Below are 18,134 nucleotides of genomic sequence, written 5' to 3' on the forward strand. Positions count from 1 at the left end.
TTTACTCTCAGTCCCCAAAACAGGCAATTTAATTAATTTATGTTGTTATAAAGACATACATAAGTCACTTTTACAAAGTGATTATATATTTACAAATTTCTGATAAACCGATGGCTAAGTTTGCATGACACTTTTCCACATTTGCAATATTCCTAAGAAAAATGACAGCTATCTGAATAGCATAAAAAATGCTAATTCTTTTGTCTTATAGCCAATGCAGGACCCAAAAAATAGTTGCGCCTCTCTCATAATATTAAATATTCTTTCAGAGAAATATGAAAATGGACGGTTGTGCATACATTATGGAAAATTCTGAATGTCAAATATGGCATATCAAAATTATCATCCTTTTCTCAGAATGAAAAGAAAAAGCATATGAACATTTACACTCCGTGCTTATTACCTGAATACAACCATCAAGAAGTACAGTAGAGATCAAAGGGCATATTAAGGGGAGAAAAAAAAAAAGACAACAGCTACATTCCATGAGGAATGAGAAGGCACCACTGATATAGGGCTGTGTCCAGTCATCACCAAGAGGCCAATTTGTGCTAACACACACACACACAAATGCCAGCATTTTTCTGGATAATCATATACTGTTTTCTGGTTTCCTAACCACGAACATCACACATTCATAATAGTATTTCATCATGGACAGCTCATTCACAGTATATGTTGTCAGAACAGATTCATTCTCCATCTGAAAATAAAAATGCAACATTTTATTAATTCTAGCAAAAATGTATCTTCTGTCTTATCACATTGCTAGTACTATTTGTCTGGTATCACCAGTAACCTGCATGGTTTAAACTCTGTATGCACCTCTAATAATAGAGAAAACTATCTTCAAGGCACCCTGATGTGTCTTGATAACCAGAAATATCATGGAAAACACTTGGTTAATTAGAAGCAAATGTTACTATGGTAGCATCGTAACAGTACAAGGATAAATAACAGTGTATAACACTTAATATGACAGAAAATTCAAACGGACAGTTTTTGATCCTATTTTTACAGACCAAATGTAAACACTTTTCTATATGGAATCCAATGGGTTTAGAGCTTTAACTGTTTAAGCTTGCACTGTTAGTATACATAAGTTTATAAATACTTACCTCTATATGGAATCCATATTGTAACATAACATTTTTAATGTCTTCATAACTCAACTCAATAGATAATTCATTTGCTAAGTTTTCAAAATGATAAAGAAGAGGACCTAAGAAGACAAAGAAGGGGTCAGTAACTTTTATTCAGCCAATCTCAGACAATGACTTTTATATGCCTTATGAGTATTGCACAACTCAATATAACTTTTAGATGCTTTAAAAATTTTTGCCACCAACTCAATGACATTTTGATTTTTAAGCTTTAATCCAACCTTGAGTCAGTTTCTACAAAACGGATTTGTATTAAAATTGTATCAGGATTTAAAATTCACTATTTGGAAGGCACATGATCTAACAGAGACGTGGCCAGGAACGAAAAAAATTGAGAACTGACTTCGGTAAGCCTAAAGGGGCCCTTCAGTTCTCAACCCCACTGCACCCCCACCTCAGAATGGCAAACTGCTTCTGGAACTAAAATTAGTTTCCAAAATAATGATGTGGCATCTGAGATCAGCTGACTGAAGTCAAAGTAGTGCAAACGCCTTGCATACTAAACACTACGTTGGGTCCTGGCCATTATTTGCCTATGGTAACTGCATGTTGATGTTCAAACAAGGCAGTTCAAAATCAGATAAAACCACCACATCAAATCAAATCCTCAAATCAAAAAACACATACAAGCAGAAGCAAGTACAGCTAAAGTATCATAAATAACTTATGGAAGTGTACATCGAAGGACATTGCCAACAATAAAACAGATTCTGCCTGGTAATGAAGGCCAACATAAATTAGACAAAGCAAAGTTTCCATGGGAAGGAGTTCTATAACTTTTCAGCCATGTGCTACCCAGAATAACCACGCACAGTATCTCAAAGGTGGGAGAAATTCATGGTGGTGCAGTATCCTTGATGATTCCTGGGCTTGACAGTTTAGAATTTTAAAGATCAAACATCAGTTTGTCCTGGGCACAGACTCCAATGGGAAACAGATCAAGATAATGTGAAACTAGCAACATATCTTTCATACAGCACAACTACAGATGGAACAATGTCTCCCATGGAACAGGCCAGCAATGCTCTCTCTAAGCTGTGGAATCTTGTGAACAAAAATTCTACTTGGCGAGGCACTGTCATTAAGGTGCTGGGGAGGAGCCAGTGGTCGTGGTGCTAACATGTACCACGTTGGCACCAACGATGTGCAGAAATGCAGTCATGAGGTCCTGGAGGAAAAATTTAGGTTGCTAGACAGTAGACTCAAGGCCAGGACCTCAAAAGTGCTACCTGTTCCATGTGCAGGGCCAGAGAGACAGGCACAAATTCGAAGTCTCAATGCGTGGATGAGACAATGGTGTAGGGAGGCACTGGGATTTTTTTGGAACAAGCGGGAGCGATACAAAAGAGACAGTCTCCACTTTTCCCCAGAAGGAACCAGGCTGCTGGCACTTAAAATCAAAAAGGTGGCAGAGCAGTTTTTAAACTGAATCATGGGGGAAAGCCGACAGATGAAATATCTCTGGTTTGGGATGACTCATTTCAAAGAGATGAAGGGTTAGCTCTTACTTTTCTACCGGGCAATGGATTAGAGTTGTCCACTGAGATGGTGACAAACAGTATGGACTGCCTGGCAAAGTCTCGAGGCAGCAGGAGGAAGGTTGCGAGCCTAACTTGCCTGGGAAATTACAGATGTTTATATACAAATGCTAGAAGTGTCCAAGGTAAAATCAGGGAGTTGGAATGCTTAGTGTTGGGGGAAAATATAGACATTGTGGGTATTTCAGAAACTTGATGGAATGAGGAGAATCAGTGGGACATGGTGATTTCTGGATATAAATTATATCAGAAGGATAGGGAGGGAAGGGTTGGAGGTGGGGTGACTTTGTATGTCATAGGGGGTATACAGTCCAGTAAGACTGAGGTCACAGAATTAGATTCCCTTCTAGAAATGCTTTGGGTCGAAACAGAGGACCCAAAAGGAAATTTAACTATGAGTTTGTTATCGCCCACCAAATCGAAAGATAGAGGATGATTATAAAATGATGAAAGAATTAAAGATACCAGCTAAACCTAAAAACTGTGTCATATTAGGCGATTTTAACTACCTGCAGATTGATTGGGTCAATATGTGTTTCAGTCGGGTGAAAAAGAATTAGTTTCTTGACAATCTCAATTATTAATAATATTAAAATATTGTGCTATGGAACAGATGGTCACAGAACCTACTAAGAGTGGGGCAATCCTGGACTTGGTCCTAAGACCTGGTGAGAGATGTAAAAGTGATTACACCACTTGGGAGCAGTGAGCATAATGTTGTTGATTTCACCATTTATATAAATGAGGAGTTGCCCAAAAAGACCAACACAACCACTTTTAGCTTTAAAAGAGGTAAATTCTCTGAGATGGAGGTGGCATGTGAAGAGGAAACTGAAAGGAAAGGTAAATAGGATCAAAACCCTTGGGGAAGCTTGGAGGCTATTTAAAACTACAATCCTAGAAGATAAAATATATACAAGTCAGCAAAGGCACAAATAGGTATTTTAAAAAGCCTGCATGGTTAATAAACAAAGTAAAAGGTAAGGATTCCTTTAAGCGGTGAAAAGCTAGTCCAAGTGAGGTTAATAAAAGGGAACACAGGCTTTGGCAAATCAAATGCAAATCTGTGATCAGGCAGGCAAAAAGGGACTATGAAGCGCATATTGCAAGAAACATAAAGACCAACAACAAAAATTTCTTCAAATACCGTACATTAGAAGCAGGAAACTAGCCAGTGAGGCCCTTGGATTACCAAGGGGTAAAAGGATTACTGAAGGAGGATAGGGAAATGGCTGAGAAGCTGAATGCATTTGTTGCCTCTGTCTTCACTGTGGAAGACGCGAAGTGTTTGCCCACTCCAGAACTGCTGATTTAGGAAGGGATGTTGAAAGACCTGACTCAGATTGAGGTGATGAGAGAGGAGGTTCTACGACTGATAGACAAATTAAAACTGATAAGTCACCAAGGCCAGACGGCATACATCCAAGAGTTCTAAAAGAACTCAAAGGTGAAATTGTGGATCTCCTGACAAAAATATGTAATATAATTGAAATCTGCCTCTGTTCCTGAGGACCAGAAGGTAGCAAATGTCACCCCCAACTTTAAAAAGGGTTCCAGAGGAGATCCAGGAAATTACAGGCCAGTCAGTCTGACTTCAATACCGGGAAAGTTGATGGAAACCGTTATCAAAGAGAGAATTAGTAGGCACATTGATGAACAAAAGCTATTGAGGAAGACTCAGCATGGGTTCTGTAAGGGAAGATCTTGTCTCACTAACCTGTTAAGAGTTCTTTGAGGGGGTGAACAAACATATGGACAAATGGGACCCAATAGATGTTGTTTACCTTGACTTCCAGAAAGCTTCTGATAAAGTTCCTCATCAAAGGCTCCTTAGTAAGCTTGAGAATCATGAAGTAAAAGGACAAGTCCTCTTGTGGATCAAAAACTGGCTAATTAACAGGAAACAGAGAGCGAGTATAAATGGGCAATTTTCACAGTGCAGGGTGGTAAGCAATGGGGTACCACAGGGCTCAGTACTGGGTTCGATGTTTTTTAATTTGTTCATTAATGATTTGGAGATGGGAGTAAGCAGTGAAATGGCTAAGTTTTCAGATGACACTAAATTGTTCAGGATGGCGAGAACCAGAGAGGATTGTGAGGCACTCCAAAGGGATCTGTTGAGGCTCGGTGAGTGGGCGTCAACATGGCAAATGAGGCCAAGTGTAAAGTAATTGACATTGGGGCCAGAAATCCTAACTATAAATACAAATTGATGGAGTGTGAACTGACGGAGACTGACCAAGAGAGAGCTCGGGGTCGTGGTAGATAACTCACTGAAAATGTCGAGTCAATGGGTGACTGCAGTTAAAAAGGCCAATGCCATGCTGGGAATTATTAGGAAGGGAATTAAAAACAAATTAGCCAGTATCATAATGCCCTGGGTAAATCGATGGTGTGGCCACATTTGGAGTACTGTGCACAATTCTGGTCACTGCACCTCAAAAAAGATACAGCATTGGAAAAAGTGCAGAAAAGGGCAACTAGAATGATTAAAGGACTGGAACACTTTCCCTATGAAGAAAGGTTAAAATGCTTGGGGCTCTTTAGCTTAAAGAAACGTTGACTGCAGGATGACATGATAGAGGTTTGCAAGATTATGCATGGGATAGAGAAGATAGAGAAAGAAGTACTTTTCTTCCTTTCCTACAATTCAAGAACTCATGAACATTCAATGAAATTGCTGAGCAGTCGGGTTAGAGCTTATAAAAAGAAGTACTTCTTCACCCAAAGGGTGACTAACGCGTGGAATTCACTGCCACAGTAGGTGGTGATGGCTGCCAGCATAGAAAGCTTCAAGATGGGATTGGATAAACATATGGAGCAGAGGTCCATCAGTGGGTATTAGCCACAGCATACTGATGGAACTCTCTGGGGCAGTGATGCTTGGTGCTTGGGGGAGGGAAAACAGTGGGAGGGCTTCTAATGTCCTGGCCCCACTGGTGGACCTCCTGATGGCGCCTGGTTTTTTGGTCACTGTGTGACACAGGATATTGGACTGGATGGCCATCGGTCTGATCCAACATGGCTTCTCTTATGTTCTTATGGTTGTGAACTACTGCAGAAATTAATTTGCTCTGGGTCATTTTTCCTAAGGTAAGGCAAAACTGTGTGAGCTGGAGGCTAAAAAACTGTGAGCTAGCTCACACTGACTCAGTTTAGAGGAAATACTGCCAGCAATGAAAAATCTTATCTATCTTCTATCTTGGCTGTTGCATTATCACTAATAATTCACCTATAACCAGGCTGTGTTTTGCACCCAGTCCCATTTTCACTAGTCAAGAATAGTATGCATAAACCAAACAGATAGACTAAGGCTGAATACAGCTTTGAATGCATTCTTTGCAGACAGTTTTGTACAGATCTTTACTAGGACTTGTTTGATCAGCAGCTTTAATACCAATACCAAGAATAAGCTCTTTTTCAAGCTGCTTGAACAGATTTCAACAATGTTAATACCAATGGGAAGGAAAGGATAGTAGAACAGAAACAGTATGCACCTGGATTAATTTTTTTTAAAAAGTGCCTATCTACCACAAAGAATGACAGACTCCATCTTGACATGACATTCCAGACAATTCAGATAAGGTCTTCAGTTTCCCACAGCCACTGTTATCTATTTTATGTATTATTAAAAAGGGGATTAGATAGGTTTACGGAGGATACAAGTATCAATGGCTACTAGCCAAGATGACTGAGGGGAACCTCCATATTCAGAGGCACTAATTCTCTGAATCCCAAAGCTAGGAAGTGGTAGGCCTCGGTCTCTATGCCCTATTACTGGCCACTGTGAGGCAGGATGCTGGACTAGATGGACCACTGGTCTGATCCAGCAGGACTCTTCTTATGTTATGTATTTTATCTCATCTTTCCTCCAAGGATCTCAGGGTTGTATACATTCTCATTCCCATTTTATAACCACCCTGTGAGGTGGTTAGCTGAGAAGAAGTAATTAGCTCAAGGTAACTCAGCAAGCTTTATCTATTTGATCCTTGGTGTCTATGATCCCAGTCCAACACTATTACACTACACTGGCTTTATACAATAGAAAGATACTTGTCCAAGTTACTCTGCGTTGATCAAGGGACAAGACCCTGAAAACATTTATGTACAATTACTATACGACACAACTAATGTCAGCTATATAAACCAATTTCTACATGCATTCATACCATAGGTCTTCAGTTCAAGTCTGAGTCTCCCTCTACTCTTAACTATGAAGGGGAAAACAGGTTTAAGGTTTTGGTGTTGACATTTAAAGTCCTAAACAGTCTGGGACCAGCGACTCTCCGGGACCACCTTTCTTGGTATGTCCTTCAAAGAGCTCAGCCAATAACAACCAGCTGGTGATCCCTGGGCTTGAAAATCATCCAGCTGTTATCAACCAGGAACAGGGTATTCTCAGCCCTGGCCCCAACCTGATGGACCTCTCTGTCTAGTGATAGTGGTGGTCTGAAGAGCACCAACCTTGTGGTTTCCGTTTTGCTTTCACCTGTCCTGTTCCCATCTGTAATGTACTGATTTTTATTATGCACCAATACTGATTGTTTATTTTAATATTATAAAGTTAATTTTTTTAACTACATGTTATGATGCAAACCTGCCCTGAGCCCTGCTGTGCAGGAAATTGCAGGCTAGAAATCAAAAGATTAAATTAAATGTTCTCCTGCTAAACAAAATCATTCTAAAATACAGCAAGTTACCTAAATTGATCCAAATTCCTCCTGGTTTGAGTATTTTCCATATTGTATCAATGTAATCTATGACATTATGTGCTGTGTCTATGAAGAAGCAGGTTGCTATGCAATCCCATATGTCTGTACAGTGAAAGAAAAAATAAAGTTATTTAGATGTCAGCCTTTATACTGCAGGTGTACTACAAATATAGGCAGGTAGGGCTCATGAGCACAAAAGTATAGGTAAATTCCCATCTTTTCCCAGAGGCTTTTTTGCTAGCTTTGGGCTCTCTCAAATCAACCCTCTGACTGTTCATACTGAAGTAGAGCAAATGACTTTAAAACACTTTTTATACATTACAAGTATGTATTTGGCATTTAAAGCAGGCAAAATCCTCTCTGTATTAGGCAAGTTGCTCAAACTTGCTCATAGATAACAAGTAAAATGTTGCATAAAAGCCTAGAAGATTAGTATGTACAAATATAGGATTCCATAAGGCCAGCACTGATTCTAGCTAGATATTGCACAGTTTAGAGCGTACAATATACAGAGTACAGAGTATTATAGAGAACAGTATACAGTATAGAGATGGATAGGCACATATTACGTGCAAATAATCCACTCCTTATTCTATTTATTATGTTCCTTGCTGGTCAAGCTGATGTTACATCTAATCCTCAGTTACAATCTCACCATTTCATTTCCCCAAATGTAGACAGAGAAATGGACCTTAAAAGACTCCCCTCCCCTTTCAAAATATATGCAGCCATTCCACTAATCAGAACTAGCTATAATCCCACATTTCCAACATAAAACATATGGCCAAGGACCTGCCTACCTGAGGGACCGTCTCTTCCCATATGAGCCCCAGAGAGCGCTGAGGTCAGCTGGAAAAAACCAGCTGAATATCCCTGGGCCAAGGGAGGCCAGATTGAAGGCCACCCGGGATCGGGCCTTCTCTATTGCTGCTCCACTGCTGTGGAATCAACTCCCGGAGGAGGTCCGGCCCCCATGATGCTTAGATCAATTCTGTAGGGCCTGTAAGACCCACCTCTTCAAAATAGCCTTCAACTAACGACAAGCCAGGAAGTGCCGTTGAAAATGCTTTTAGTTACTGAATTCTATTGAAGATCTAATGTTATAGCACTTTATTGTTAATGTTAATTTTAATAATCTGTAATCTGTTTTAACTATGATTTTATAAGTATAATTGTTGTATAATATATTTTATGTTGTGAGCCGCCCTGAGCCTGCCTTGGTGGGGAGGGCGGGATAGAAATAAAAAGTTATTATTATTATTATTATTATTATTATTATTATTATTATTATTATTATTATTATTATTATTATTATAAAAGCATGTTGGAATAATAATGTTGTTAATTAGTTGTTAATTAGTAAATAAGTTGTTTATTAGTAAATTCTAAAAAATAATCATAAGGCTTCTTAAAACAGATCTGTGCTAATATCTTCCATGTTGCTGAATGCTGCATCCAACACCAGGTTGAATATTGTACTATAGCTATCATTCAAACAGGATTTTCTTGTGCTGTAGCACAATATCACAATATAAAACCACATGTAGGTGTAGCATGTAACAATTAGCAAGCAAGGATACACTGGTTTTGAATTAGACAAATCAAACATTCTAGTTCACTTCCTTATGTTTAGCTAAAAAAAATACTAAAAGCAAAGACTATTTCAAAGGCCAGTTAACAAAAGAAATTTCAGAAGAAGAATATCATAAGACACAGGTTTAAAGTTTTATGTGTATAAACAAATAAAACTCTTTTAAAAATCACATTTTTAAATTAGTTACAAGGTGTGGGGGGGAACTCCGTATCTAATAAAAAAGGCTAAATGACATTTGTGGTATTCAACAGTTATGGTATTCAACAAAGTTGCTTTGGCTTTTATATATTGCAACATAAAACCCTTTTAAAAATCATATTATCTGAAGCTTTGTTTCATACAGCCTCCTAGTTCTACTGCTGGTGGCATATAGTATAAAGCAGATTCACAAACATTATCCTTATTTAAAGTCCCCCTCTCTCTCCTTTCTACTTACTATGCTCACAGTAGATTTCTTGAAAATCTCCTGCTGTCATAGAAAAGTTTGCCCCAGGAGGAAGACTGTGAGGATCAACATCAGGAAAATAAATTGGTTGTATCTGATCAGCAGATCTCTTGTTATTGCTAAATTGATGAATCCAGGGATATAGTTTGTATGAATTAGTTTCAGAGCATCTGTAATACATGATTATCAAACAGTTTCATTTTATCGTTTCAAAGACAAACATTGCAATATTTAATATTTTTGAGCTTGGATTCTCACCAGTATACATGTAATCACCTCAAAAGGTGAGTCTGTGGCACCTTAAAGACTAATAAAATTTACTATAGGATAAGCTTTCATGGGATCACCTCATCAAAAACACTGGAGTACAAATCCAAAGGGGCCTGATACTTCAATATTTACAACTAAAAGGAAGCAGGAGGGAGGGATTTGTTATAAATAGAGGCTGATTTGAAACCAGGTTGAACAACAATATTAATAAATCACTCAGAGTTGAGGATGGTCACTTTCAACTTAAAACAGACAGGCAAAGTAAGATTAACAAAGTCTAACAGAAGATAAGAAGAGACAATGGAAAATTACACAAGGATATGCAAGATATTAGCACCTTTGGTGCATTAGGAATCCTGGATCCCTTTTAAGACCTGAGAAATAAATAACCATTAATGATATTAATTTAGCAATTTCACACACAATGCTCCCTTTGAAGTTCCTTTGTTTATGAACATGAAACAAAAGGTCATAAAGAAGCTACTTAGGAGTGGCCTCCATAAACTAATCAAAAAAGGCTAAATGACATTTGAGATGTTCAACAGTTGCGATATTCCACAAAGCTGCTTTGGCTTTTATTATTTCATATATAATATTGCAACGTAAGACTTCACACAGTGCTTTCAAATGTTCAAAGCCTATAAATATAATCTTCTTGTTAAGGTTTACAGATGGGGACTGAGAAAGCATGACTTGCCTAGTGCCATTTAAGCAGTTCATGACATAGCAGAAATTCAAACCAGGGACTTCCTGATCCATAGCTCAGCATTTTAGTGTTTAGCTTATTGCATCTCCTTGCAAAAAAAGCAAAAGTGTCATTTTATATATAGAATGTAACAACAGCATTTACTAGTACCTATTTGCTTATTTTAGGAAGACAGATCTTACTCTTTAGTCCTAAATTATCATTTGTTTCCTTTGCATTTATAGTATCTCTTTTGATGTTTGCTCATGGCTAAGAAATCAGCTCTTTCGCACTAGCAAGACAGGAGGCCTTTGAAGCATAAATACAGAGGAAAAACTCCCAATGAAACAATTATTTTGATTTTTTAATGTGCACTTTTGAAAGTTCTTCAACGGATAATTATCGAGCATTCTATTCCTTCAGTCTTTATGCCTTAAAAAAAAAAAGGTTAATAACTTGAAGGAAAATAGTAAAGCAACAGCCAAATTTTAACATGTACAAAATCTTAATTACTGGCAGGGCTTTTTTTTGTAGAAAAAGCCCAGCAGGAACTCATTTACATATTAGGCAACATCCCCTGACATCGCCATTGTTTCACACAGGGCTTTTTGTAGAAAAAGTCCAGCAGATGCTCATTTGCATATTAGGCCACACCCCCTGGCACCAAGCCAGCCAGAACTGCATTCCTGTGTGTTCCTGCTAAAAAAAGGCCGATTACTGGTAATGCTCAACTTACATGCACAAAAAAATACATACATCTAGTCTTTAACTAACATTTCCCCAAAATCTTAATACACAGGGACAAATCTTGATGGAAATCAAGTAGTTCAGTTCTACAGTAAGTTCTTGTAGAAAACCAATAATGCAACAAGAAGGTAAAAACACAGGGCCTTCACCAAGAACAGTGACCCTGTGAGTAGTTCCCCCTCCTCTCCCTACCACACAGTAGTGAAATATGTGATGCAATGCTATGTTCTGAGCTCTCCACTTCCCCCCACCCCACAGCAGAGGCAGGGAAATGCACTATATGATGATACCACATCACACATTTCACCAAGATGGAAGAGGAACTACATACAGAGCTTTAGTGGCATGACATTTTTCAAGAACACAAATGTAGTTCTCAGACAATGGGTGTGTTCACACTACACTAAATAATGTGTTTTGCAACTGGATTTTTACTGTGTAAGGACAGCAAAAATCCAGTTGCAAAATACATTATGTAGTGTAGTGTGAATGCACCCAATATAAATATAATAGACAAGGACTGGAAATATGCACAGATCCTTCCATTCATCAAGCAAGACTTTCACTCTTTCTCTTTACTAAAAAGAACCTCTATGCACTCAACCCCCTTTTTTAATACAACAGGGGAACTTTCAAAATCAGTTTGAGATGCAGTGCAGAATGAGAGAGCAAACTGTTATTTGAGGAAAATGGGAAAAAGCTTGCTAGGCACACTAAAGTCTATGTGAACATTAAAGGTACTTAATGAGGTGTCATCAAGGGACCTTATTTTTTTTACTACAAATGTTCATATATTCTGTATGGTATTAACTTTTGTATTTAGAAATTTAACATGTGAAACTGATGGGCACAGTGGCAAATACTTATTTTTTACCCAGAAAGACCGATTAAAGATCAAGTTATAGCATATTAATTATTGCAATGTTCAGGTTCCCAGAGTTTCACAATTATAAGCTATTAAGCATTTTATAATAAGTGAATAACAACATATGTTACAAGATTAAGCATATGGTACTAATTCAGAATGCACTGTATTTAAAGGCTTTACACAAGTCAACCTAAACATTTCATTACAATCAGATAAATTTTGCTAGTCTTTAAGGTGCTGGCAGACACCTGCTTTATTTTGATCTGTTTGGGACTGCACTTACTTTATCAACAAATTAGTCCCAATAGGATGGTGATATCTCCTGGTTTCCTTTATAAGGTATAAAATTCTACTGGCACCACAGACATATCTGCTGCCACAGTTCACCTGGCTGCAATGGCGCAATTCACATCTAAGTGAACAATAAAGTTTTCAATGATTTTTGAGTATCAGGGCAACAACCAGCTGATAAACTTCAAGTTTTAAAACACATTTTGGGTGCTTGCAGACAAGGAGGTCTAATATGCAACTCACCAGACTGCTTTTGTGTAAACAAAAGGGAAGAAGGGAATATTTGACATTAATGCTCTTTTTAAATTTATTTATTTATACACACTTTTCTCCCTGATGGGGAACCCAAATAGTTTACAACATTCTCCCATCTCTATTTTAACCTCACAGCAATTCTGTGTAGGCTAGGCTGAGAATGTTGGACTGGCCCAAAGCCACCCAGGAAACTTCCATGGCAGAGCAGGGATCTGAACCTGGGTCTCCCAGATCCTAGGCCAACACTCTAACCACTACATGATATTGATTTGATTAAATGTGTATTAAGTAAACATAGCTAACATTAATTCTGCAACACAGCCTACTGATCTATCTAGATGCACATACAGATATATGAATATAGAACGATATGTACAACCACCAGTAACTAAAAGTAAGATTAAGTACCTGTTGAGAACAAAGTTAGAAGAAAAGAGCATAAAGAGGCTCCACTCATTTCCTTGGCAATTATAACCGAGCATAGCTATCTCCCAGGCCAATCTACCTAGCCCAGCACCAGGTACAAGAACATTAACTTTGGAGAGGTCCCTGAAACACAACAAAAATAATCATTAAGCATTTATCATGTATCCCTGGCAGATTAAACAGCTGTGGCTCAGTTTGTTCACTCTCTTTTATCTGAATTATTGGAGAGATCGCAAAAATTTAGTCAGCCAGATATTACAACTGGGAGAGCAACCAGTTTTTCAGATCCCCCCCCATATGCTGTAAGCGTATTTATTGTATTATTAAACTGTACCTAAAATTGAATTTCTGCTTCCTATATGTTTGTGTACAGTGGAATTCTGTTCCATGTCCTTGATACAAGAAATACATGATCTTTAAGTCCAAACAGGAATAAATTTGAGAGAATGATAGATTTGGTATTCCTTCAAAATATGTTTTTGAAGGTCATACAAATAACCCTAGGCAGAACTAATGCAGTCATGGCCAAAGGTAATTTAGGTAATCTTTAAAATCAGTAACAGAACAGAATGGCTATCAGATACATTACTGTTTTATATTATTATTCCTGTCTTCCTCCAGAGCTCAACATGATGTACATGGTTCTCTTATTGGCACAACCACCCTGAAAGATAGCTTATTATTTTATTTATTTATTATTTTCAATTTATAACCCACTTTTCCTCGAATGGGCACTGAGCAGATAACAACAATCAATCAATAGAGTTAAAACCAAATTCTTATAATAAAACAATATAACATTCTAAAAACGAACTCCAATTCTGCAGATAGTGGTATCAATTGCATCCACTTTTCCCATACATCCCCCCACTGGTATAAAATAGACGACTCAACAGAATTATTTCATCAGGGAGGCCGCAAATTAACAAACCACCCTGAAAGATAGCTTATTATTTTATTTATTTATTATTTTCAATTTATAACCCACTTTTCCTCGAATGGGCACTGAGCAGATAACAACAATCAATCAATAGAGTTAAAACCAAATTCTTATAATAAAACAATATAACATTCTAAAAACGAACTCCAATTCTGCAGATAGTGGTATCAATTGCATCCACTTTTCCCATACATCCCCCCACTGGTATAAAATAGACGACTCAACAGAATTATTTCAGCAGGGAGGCCGCAAATTAACAAAACATCCACCGCATCAGTTGAGGGCCTCGTGAAACAGCTTTGTCTTACAGGCCCTGCGGAACTTAGGCTTAGAATGACTACACAAAGGATATCAAGTGTGCCTGACCAGCAGAAATTTGAACCTGAATCTCTCAAGGACTGGTTCAACACTCTAATGGCTATGCCACACTCAAAAGTGAGCCAATGTTAAATTCAGCCACATAGCTATCATCCAACCAATATTCCACCTATGTCACCAACATGGTTCAAGGAACCGTCTTGTTAGGTCATTTTCATGATAAACAGGGGTGTTCTGATTATTAACACATTTTTCAATGTCCTGAAACTTCTTTGGATGAGCTAGTTTCCAATGTATTTGAACACCTCCTCCAACCAAAATTACTCTTTTCATTTCAGTAGAGGAAAACACATTCCTTTGCATTTCACACAAGAAAGAACTCTGTGAGGACCTCTGAACACACAGAGGCCTCTGGCTAAGGAAGATGATCCCGAAGCTAAGCTACCAAAATTCAGCTATATCAAACTAGCAAATGCTAGAATTATGCTTTATTTTTCATTCTTTAACTATCAGGCAAAATACTACGCCTGAAATTTCAAGAAAACTGAAATTCTGACCAATGTAAGTTTTAAATACAGAACTACTTGAAAATTAATGATAAAGTGCTGTTCTGTAGTTTACTTGAGAACAGTGTACAAACTGTATAAAATAAATTGCAATAGTAATTCTGCCAATTAATTACTTTAATTAACGGAAAATTGTTTTTAGTTAAAATCATACAAACTAACACAAAACGTAATAGAAATCAAACAGCGGAGCAAAAGAAACAGTGACAACCTCCTACAGAAGTTGCTTAACTTCAAATTTCTGAATGTAACTACAAATGCTATACTGAAAAAACCAAGTGTAAGGTTTGACAAAATATTTTGGGCTGTTCAAACCACATTATGTTTATAAAAATAATTTTAAATATTTTTAAATAAATCAAAAAACAGTTTTTGTGACCTCAAGGTCAGACTTACAGACACAAACTTATTTCCTGAATGTCTTCCACAAATTATTTTTTTAGATGTACTTGTTTAGGCTAGATAAATGCCAAGTGATAGAAACCTTCTTCAGCAGCACAAAGCTAAACTCATAATCAAAGAACAAAGAATCCCATAGGTTTAAATGAGATTATACAACACTTATTAAGCATTTTTTCTCAATTGCCATTTTTAAAGTTGTTTCTAGCACAATCAGAATCCCAATCATACTAAGCGTCATACCTGAAACTGTACTTGTTTACTTATTTTAAATAAGCAAAAAAAATCCCTTTATATTATACAAATTTCTTAACTGTAATTCTACATAGTGCTTATATCTGGGATCAACTGAGCTAGGTATTTCAGTTTCTACAAAAATAGTTAGCATTTCAAAAGAAGCCAGATGATTTGAAATTGTATAGACAAGAAACTCAACAAGTGTAATTCAGGCAAAGTAAGCATTCAAAATTTAGAAGAACACCACATACTGGCCCTGGGATCCTCCCCCCCCACCCAAAATGGTTCCCCAATACATGTTGCTGCAGTCAGAAGGAGTAATTTGAGAGCTACAGTGCATGTACCTCCTTAGCTCTGCATACAAAATGTAGAGCTAGATAACTGATGTTTATTTTTTTTATTTTTATAAAATAAAAATTGCTTCCTACTAAAACAAAACAGTGCTTATTGACAGTGGTCTACACTTTCCAAAATGACAACTACTTCAATTAAATATGAAAAACTACTATTTATTAATTTTAGCATCTATAAGGACAAAACAAAACACTTCCACTGGAGAGTCAAAGGACAAAATATGTTTAAAACTTCTGCATTAGGGTTCTAGTGGCACCTTGTGATTTTCTAAAAATAGCCCTAAACTTTTTCAATCTAGCTTATTTTGCAATCCATTTCCTTCTTGTATACAAATAATTTTAAAAACAACACAGAGTAACCTGGTAAGAGAACATTTCGGTAAACCTAAAATTTAACCTTCCAGATGTGTATGTAGACTAGCTAGCTTGAAAAGTTTTTTTTCCCCAGAAGGCAGTTTTCAGTACTTATTCTTAAAAGTAAACATTCCTATAAAACTTTATGGTACCATTATAAAGCATCTTTTTTCCCACTAAGCTAGGGAGAGGAGAATGATTTAAAAACCTTTTTATTTAAATGCATAAAAACTTACCCCGTAGGCTTTTCTATAACTGAAGACATTCTTGAATGCCTTGAATCTAACAAGGGAAGGGTATTCATGTTATATTTTGTATGAGTTTTTGAGCCTTTATCTTCGTGAAAAACTCTCTCAGTTGGCTAGATAATGCAGTAGCAATGACTGCAAGAAAAATTAAAAGTGGGAAAACTGAGGAAATCTGGTTATTTCAGACTATGGTCATAATTGGAATTCTGTCAAGAGAGTCAAGTGACACATTAGAAGAGGCACTCTAAAATCAAAGACTGACATGTACAGTTTTTATATAAGGAAGTTCAGAAGACAAATCACTGGCTATTTATAACCAGCGCAATCAGGCCTCAGATTAAAGGATAGAAAGATTACAAAGTAAGCACTTTGTAAATTACAGTATCTTCTACATTCTTTTCAGATTACGGCTAAAGACATGATTTGGTTTCCCCTCAAATGTGTGGCTTGGTCTCTTGCAAGATTTACCGGGAACCATTTGCTTTGTATTTTCCAGCGGTGCACCTGCTTTCCACTTGTGGCATTCTGCCTCAGGACAAAAGGATGGACAAGACAGCTTTTTAGTCCAATTGTTTCTATGAGAACCTAGCAGTTAAGTCACAGCCAAATCAGTTTCACATCTCAATTTACTCCTCTTAAAATAAAATATAAAGTAATGTGTAAACATGAAATTGATACTTGCTACTAATCCAAGGTTTTATCTTGTCAAAACTAAGTAGGGTGTTCTCTATACAACCACAATTTTGCACTGAACTGCTCAATCAATGAACTTAAATTTTGAACACAATCATGTTAGAAAGATAAGCCGAAGTCAAAGGCGGCTTCTCATTATACAGTTAAGTGAATTTCTGCATATCATTCCTAATAGTATTTCAGAGCTTTTTTTGTCTAAAAGTCCTTTAGAAACACACACGTTACTGAGCATACTTTCTGTAAAATAAACAAATTTATTTACCAGCTGTCTTTTGGGAAGTTCTTAACAATTTCATTAATGATTGGCTGATAGCAGGAATCTCTCTCAGACTTCCCAGTTTCACTCCAGTCTCTTACAAACTGTTTCAAAGTAGACTTTAATTTGTCCATGTCAAAAGTTGAGGCTGGCGAAATTTTTCCATTTCCCTGATAAAAATCCAAAGAAACAGGATCAATGCAGAAACTGAGCAAATGAAGTAACTGCAATCTGTAACACTACAAAATAGCAATAATACTAAGATGATAAACAATTTGCTTCTCACCTCTAAAACCAGAACTCAGGTCTATAATTGAGACCTATGTGAAACCAACTGGATGCCCTCTGATTAACCTTCAACACATGGCTTTCCATGACAAAATATGAAGTAGACGATTCATTAATCAAAACAGGAGAGCACCAAATGGAAACTCAGGCCACCCCCTAAGTATGACTAACTTCTTCAGATGACCAGATGGGGATGCTTTTCTGAACTAGAAAATAGTTTTCTCCTTCCAGGGCTGCTTCTGCACGGATTGTTTGCAACTGGATTTTCCTGTTTCACACCAGAAAATCTAGTGACAAACAATTACAACAGTGTTTTGAGACTGTATTATCCAGTTATGAGTACAAGCAGGCCAGGATGTCAATATGCTACAAATAAATATTTAATGTAGCCCTTACTCAAAAACTATGGATGGTCTGCAAATCTCTGGACTGCACACTTGTTTAATTCAAAGAGTCCACATAGTACTCACAGCAAATGTTAATTAACA

At 37.1% G+C, this 18,134-nt stretch overlaps 1 protein-coding gene across 1 annotated transcript in view; it reads right to left on the reverse strand.

Moving 5' to 3' along the window:
* LOC132590564 (carnosine N-methyltransferase-like) overlaps positions 1–18,134 on the reverse strand; it is a 23,107-nt gene continuing 4,973 nt past the window's right edge. Inside the window, exons 3-8 of the mRNA XM_060263502.1 lie at positions 17,365–17,528; positions 12,977–13,117; positions 9,444–9,622; positions 7,402–7,515; positions 1,119–1,222; positions 1–703 (exon numbers count right to left, since the gene is read on the reverse strand). Coding sequence (XP_060119485.1) covers positions 593–703; positions 1,119–1,222; positions 7,402–7,515; positions 9,444–9,622; positions 12,977–13,117; positions 17,365–17,528 — 813 coding nt within the window. The 3' untranslated portion in view covers positions 1–592. The remainder of the gene's footprint in view (positions 704–1,118; positions 1,223–7,401; positions 7,516–9,443; positions 9,623–12,976; positions 13,118–17,364; positions 17,529–18,134) is intronic.

This window comes from Heteronotia binoei, unplaced genomic scaffold, assembly GCF_032191835.1.
Source record: "Heteronotia binoei isolate CCM8104 ecotype False Entrance Well unplaced genomic scaffold, APGP_CSIRO_Hbin_v1 ptg000303l, whole genome shotgun sequence".
Taxonomy (NCBI): Eukaryota; Metazoa; Chordata; class Lepidosauria; order Squamata; family Gekkonidae; genus Heteronotia; species Heteronotia binoei.